The sequence below is a fragment of the Calidris pugnax genome, unplaced genomic scaffold (genome assembly GCF_001431845.1).
Source record: "Calidris pugnax isolate Ruff unplaced genomic scaffold, ASM143184v1 scaffold431, whole genome shotgun sequence".
In the NCBI taxonomy this organism is placed as follows: domain Eukaryota; kingdom Metazoa; phylum Chordata; class Aves; order Charadriiformes; family Scolopacidae; genus Calidris; species Calidris pugnax.
In genome coordinates, this window is record NW_015091459.1 from 248369 (window position 1) to 254520 (window position 6152).

General features: G+C 64.0%; 1 protein-coding gene across 1 annotated transcript in view; it reads right to left on the reverse strand.

Moving 5' to 3' along the window:
* Nucleotides 1-4468: 4468 nt before the first annotated feature.
* The window catches only part of ZNF414 (zinc finger protein 414), a 4669-nt gene continuing 2985 nt past the window's right edge, over nt 4469-6152 (reverse strand). The window contains exons 6-7 of the mRNA XM_014961636.1: nt 5377-5535; nt 4469-4932 (exon numbers count right to left, since the gene is read on the reverse strand). Coding sequence (XP_014817122.1) covers nt 4856-4932; nt 5377-5535 — 236 coding nt within the window. The 3' untranslated portion in view covers nt 4469-4855. The remainder of the gene's footprint in view (nt 4933-5376; nt 5536-6152) is intronic.

Genomic DNA, 6152 nt, shown 5'->3' on the forward strand with positions numbered 1-6152 from the left:
ACTAGAGCTGGGAGGTTCCCAGCCCTGTTCCCACCTGCTGGCTTGGGGGGGCTGCTGTGCCCCACTGCTGCCTGTGCAGCCTCCCTGGCCCCCCAAGCCCTACTCACCCTGGCTGAGGGTCCCCTCGGCTTCTGAAATCCCCCTCCCCACCCAGATGGCTGACTGTGGGGCTGCCCCACTGTGACGGGGAGCCCTCCTGCTCACTCCATCCCATGGAGGCTGCTGCTGCTCTGTCTGTCCAGGCTCTGTCTGTCCAGCTGGCTCTGTCTGCTCCCTCCAGTTTCTCTCCATCGTCATCCGGGGCCGGTGCTGCCTCTGGACGGTGACCCCCCCGGGGCTCAGCCCCCACCGGTGGGCCGGAGAAGGCGACATGGCGAGGCTGGGGGTGGTGAACTGTTGAGGGGGGTCCATGGTGTGGGATTGCAGCAGGAGGAAAGCCCAGGCTGCCTTCGGCTCCCTCAGTTACTTCTAATTTTTTTTTTCCCTGCATTTTTAGCAGATTGTATGGATTTTATATTAGCCTAGTAACTGTCAGGTTTCGATTGGTCAGACTAGTCCCAGAAATAAGGATCTCCAGCCCTTTTGTATCTTTTGTTACAAAATTTGGATAAAACTTTTAATAAAGACTTCAGTTTTTAAAAATCCACTGTGGTGACTGTTGCCTTGGCTGCCTCTGCTCTGGGAACACCCGAGCTGTGGGAGCACTGGCTGGAAGCTTTGCAGGGTGGTTTTTTTACTGGAATCTCTTCTAGGAGCAGTGACTGTCCCATGTCCCCAACGTGGCCTGGCTTTGCCCTGAGCCCCAGCTGGGCTGGGGGGGCTGATTTGGGACCACCAGGGCTGCTTCTGGGGATGGGGATGGAGCTGGGGCTCTGAAGTGTGATGAAAAGGTACAAACTATCCTAAATCCTGGCATGAATGTGGCATGCAGGCTGCATGGCAAAGCTTGGGTGGTTCAGGAGAGGTTGGGGAAGGGTCCTGTGGTGGGTTTGGGGTGGGCACCTGTGTTCTGCCCACAAGGGTACAGGTTTGGGGTACAGGTGCCAGGCAGGGAGGAAGAACCCCGCTGCCAGCTGGGCTGCTGCCTGTGCCTGCTGGGGGTGGAGGGGTCCAAGCTGTGCCCGATGTCACCATGGTCCCCCCCTCCATGGGGCTGGAGGGGTCCTGCTCTGGCTCTGCAACAAGTTGCTGCTCCATCAGGTCTCAGCAGCTGGGGGCTTCTGCTCAGGCTTCAGCGCATCCAGCACAGGCAGTGGGCAGTTGCAGCCCAGAAGGTCAATCCCATCCTGGGCTGCATCAAAAGATGCATTGCCAGCAGGTCCAGAGAGGGGATTCTGCCACTTTGCTCTGGTGAGACCTCACCTGGAGTATTGTGTGCAGGTCTGGAGCCCTCAATATAAGAAGGACATGGACCTGGTGGAGAGGGTCCAGAGGAGGGCCACAAGGATGATCAGGGGGATGGAGCACCTCTGCTACGAGGACAGGCTGAGGGAGCTGGGGTTGTTCAGCCTGGAGAAGAGGAGGCTCCGGGGAGACCTAATAGCAGCCTTCCAGTACCTGAGGGGGCTACAGGAAGGCTGGGGAGAGCCTGTTTAGAAAGGCCTGCAGTGACAGGACGAGGGGCAATGGCTTCAAGCTGGAGGGGAACAGATTTCGACTGGAGATGAGGAGAGGGTTCTTCACTGTGAGGGTGGTGGAGCACTGGAACAGGTTGCCCAGGGAGGTGGTTGAGGCCCCTTCCCTGGAGACATTCAAGGAGAGGCTCGACAAGGCCCTGGGCAACCTGGTCTAGTTGGGGGTGTCCCTGCTGACTGCGGGGGGGTCGGACTAGATGACCTTTGGAGGTCCCTTCCGGCCTGGGCAATTCTATGATTCTATGACATCTGTGCCCCTTCTCAGGGCCTGGAGTGAAGGGGGGGTCCATGCTGGATGGGGGCAGCCCCAGACCCTGGTGGGCTAGAGCTGGGAGGAAAGCCCAGGCTGCCTTCGGCTCCCTCCTGATGCCCCAGCATGGGGCAGAGCTGTGGGGGTCCTGCTCTGTGTCCCCCCCCGCCCAATCGGCTGTGCTTGCTGCTGGCAACAGGGGGGGAAGTGGGAGGGTGAAGCACCCCCCCCTTACCCCCCCAGTCCCAGGAGCTGTGTTCTGTGATCAATGTGGCTGGGAAAGGGCTGAGGGGAAAGGGAGGGGGGGGTGGGAAGGGGAAGTTTCCCTGGGGTTTGTGTCCCCTCCGGGGGCTGGCGGCAGCTCTGGACCCCGGGGTGCAGAGCAGTGGGGTGCCAACCCTCCTGTCCCCTGCTGTGGCAGTGACTGGAGACAGACCAGTGAGGCCACATGGGCACCTGAGGTGGCGTGGGCACCCCAGGCAGTGTAGGCACCCCAGGGTGGCATGGGCATGTAAGGTGACAGAGGCCCCCTGAGGTGGTGTGGGCACCCCAGGTGGCATGGGCACCCCAGACAGTGTGAGGACACCACAGTGGTGTGGGCAACCTGAGGTGACATGGGCACCCAAGGGTCGCATAGGCACCCCAGACGGTGTGGGCACTCTGGGTGGTGTAGGCACCCCAGGTGCCATGGGCACCCCAGGAAGTGTGGGCACCCCAGGGTGGCACAGGCACCCCGAGATGGCATGGGAAGCCCAGGCAGCATGGGCACCCCAGGGTGACATGGGCACGTGAGGTGGCATAGGCACCCTGAAGTGGCATGGGCACCCCAGGGTGGCACAGGCACCCCAGACAGTGTGTGCACTCTGGGTGGTGTGGGCACCCAGGCAGTGCTTATACCCCAGGGTGGTGTGGGCACCCCAGGTGCCATGGGCACTCCAAGAAGTGTGGGCACCCTAGGGTGGTATGGGCACCCCAGGGTGGCACAGGCACCCCGAGATGGCATGGGAAGCCCAGGCAGCGTGGGCACCCCAGGGTGACATGGGCACGTGAGGTGGCTTAGGCCCCCCGAGGTGGCATGGGCACCCCAGGGTAGTGTAGGCACCCCAGATGGTGTGGGCACCCCAGGAAGTGTGGGCACCCCAGGGTGGTGTGGGCACCCCAGGGTGGCACAGGCACCCCAGATGGTGTGGGCACCCCAGGGTGGTGTGGGCACCCCAGGGTGGCACAGGCACCCCAAGATGGCATGGGAAGCCCAGGCAGCGTGGGCACCCCAGGGTGACATGGGCATGTGAGGTGACACAGGCCCCCCGAGGTGGTGTGGGCACCCCAGGTGGCATGGGAATCCCAGACAGTGTGGGGACACCATGGTGGTGTGGGCAACCTGAGGTGACATGGGCACCCAAGGGTCACATAGGCACCCCAGACGGTGTGGGCACTCTGGGTGGTGTAGGCACCCCAGGCAGTGCTGATACCCCAGGTGCCATGGGCACCCCAGGAAGTGTGGTGTGGACACCCCAGGCAGTGCTGATACCCCAGGGTGGTGTAGGCACCCCAGGTGCTGTGGGCACCCCAGGGTGGCACAGGCCCCCCGAGATGGCATGGGAAGCCCAGGCAGCGTGGGCACCCCAGGGTGACAAGGGCACATGAGGTGGCATAGGCCCCCCGAGGTGGCATGGGCACCCCAGGGTGGCACAGGCACCCCAGATGGTGTGGGCACCCCAGGAAGTGTGGGCACCCCAGGGTGGCACAGGCACCCCAGACAGTGTGTGCACTCTGGGTGGTGTGGGCACCCCAAGCAGTGCTGATACCCCAGGGTGGTGTAGGCACCCCAGGTGCCATGGGTACCCCAGGAAGAGTGGGCACCCCCGGGTGGCACAGGCCCGCCGAGATGGCATGGGAAGCCCAGGCAGCGTGGGCACCCCAGGGTGACATGGGCACGTGAGGTGGCATAGGCCCCCCCAGGTGCTGTGGGCACCCCAGGGTGGCACAGGCACCCCAGATGGTGTGGGCACCCCAGCTGCTGTGGGCAAAAGCACGCATGGGCACCCTGGGGTGATGTGGGCACCCCAGGCAGCGTTGACACCCGCGTGCTGGGGCACGTCTTCACCCAAACCAGTTTGGAGCAAACTTTTCACCCTGCTGGGACGGGGCCGGCGCCTGCGCAGGCGAAGCGGGACCCGGGGAGCCCGGGGGTGGGAACGTGCAGCCTCCCACGGGGAGGGGGTGCAGCCCCCCCTCAGGAACAGGGATCAGGGCACGGGAGAGCCCTTGGGAGGGAGCAGGGGCCTTGTCCTGGTGCTGGTTGCCCCCTGCCCCCCCCCTGCTCCTGATGGGGTGGGGGTGTGTGGGGGGGTTACGGGTACTGAGGCTCTATGGGCGCTGGAGGCGGGGGGGGCTGAGGTCTTGCCCTGCTTTGGGGGGGTCCATTCTGGGTGCTGGGGTGCAGCTGGCAGAGGCTGCAACTGCTTCTCAGGAGCAGTTTGGGATGTGTTGACACCCCCTCTTCACCCTCCATTTACCCTCTCCTTTGGGTGGGGGGGCACCCCATCGCCCCCCAGGCACCAACAGAGGCTTTTCCCTCCTGTACAATTCCCATTTATTATTTCCAGACCTCATTCCAGAGAAGTCCACTAACTCCTGAGCAAACTACTGGGCTCCCCCCAGAGCTCCTGGAGCTGAAGCAACAAAACCGTTCGGGGAGGGGTCCCGGGGGGGGGGTTTAGAGTTTCCAAAAATAAAAGGGAGGGTAGAAATTCAAGAGGGAAAAAAACCCAACCAACCACTCCCCCCTTGCACCACCCTGTGCTGGAGGATGCTCCCGAAACCCGGGGAGGGGGGGTCTCTGTCCCAGCGTGGTGAGATGGGGCTGTGCTGTGCCCCCCCCGCCCAGCTTTGGGGGGGGTGGGGAAAGGAGGGGGAGCAAGGAGGGATGAGGAGGAGCAGGAGCAGTCCCACGGGAGCCACGGGGGCATCAGAGCTGGGAGTACAGGGAGTTCTCCATCTCCGGCGTCAGCTTGGCGTGGAAAGAGGTGATGCCCACCCCGAAATCTGGAGGGAGAGGGAAAAGAGCTGTCAGCGCTGCGCCCCAGCCTCCTGCACCCCAAATCCTGCAGGAAGGGGGATGGACCCCCCATCCAGACCCACCCCCTCCCCAGGGCACTGTTGCAGGTTGGGGGGGGGTGTCCAGGAGCCGAAGCCCGGTGCCCACCCACAGTCACCCCCACCCAGGGCAGAGGGAACGGGGCCTGCGTTGTCCATGGCCATGGCCAAACCTGCTCCCTGGGAGTATCCCAGCAGTTGGGAGGGGGTCCCCATGGCCAAACCTGCTCCCTGGGAGCATCCCAGCAGTTGGGAGGGGGTCCCCATGGCCAAACCTGTTCCCTGGGAGTATCCCAGCAGTTGGGAGGGGGTCCCCATGGCCAAACCTGCTCCCTGGGAATATCCCAGGGGTCCCTCCCGCTGTCCCCCCCCACCCCATCCCAGGGGCCGTACCCATGTCTGCGTCCAGGCGCCCGGGGGGCGGGGGGTTCTTGCGGTGGTCCTCGATGTGCAGGGTCATCTCCTCCCGCGAGGCAGTGGAGAAGGGGCACTGCATGCAGGTGTAGCGGCCCCGCGTGTGCTCCCACACGATGCGGCTGTTGGAGGAGTGCCCTGCAAGGACGGGCGAGGAGGGAAGCACAGTGCTCACCCCTCCCTGGACCCCCCCCCCACAGCCGTGGCCATGGGGGGGCTGGCTGTTCCCCCCCCCCAACACCCCTCTGGCAGCACAGGGTGCAGGGTGAGCAGCCCTGGGTGCCGTGGGGCTTGGATCGGTGCTATGGGGGCAGGAGCCCCCCCCTGCTCCGAGCCTCACATGCACAGAGGTCCCCTCCCCATTGGGGGGACACCCAAATCTGGGAGCAGGGAGTGAGGCTGTGCCCCCCCCCGGCCCCAAGCTCCCTTTGCCCATCGCCTCTCTGCTCTCAAGCACAGGGCAGCAGTTTTTTTTGGGGGGGGGCTTGAGCCCAGGCAGCTGCTCAGCTCCTTCTCTTGCTTCTTCTGCCCACAGGTGCTGGAGAAACCAGGCTCGGCGGTGTTTTTGGGGGGGCACAGCAGGTGACACCCCCTCTTCCTCCCATTTCCAAGCCTACCTGGGCAGCATCCCCTCTCTGCATGGCTCCCAAAAATGAGGGACCTCGCCCTCCCCCTCTGCTCGCCAGGGAGCATCACGGCACCCAAAACAGGGCCTCTCCCAGCCCCTGTGGACCCCCCCTCCTGCTGCCACCCAT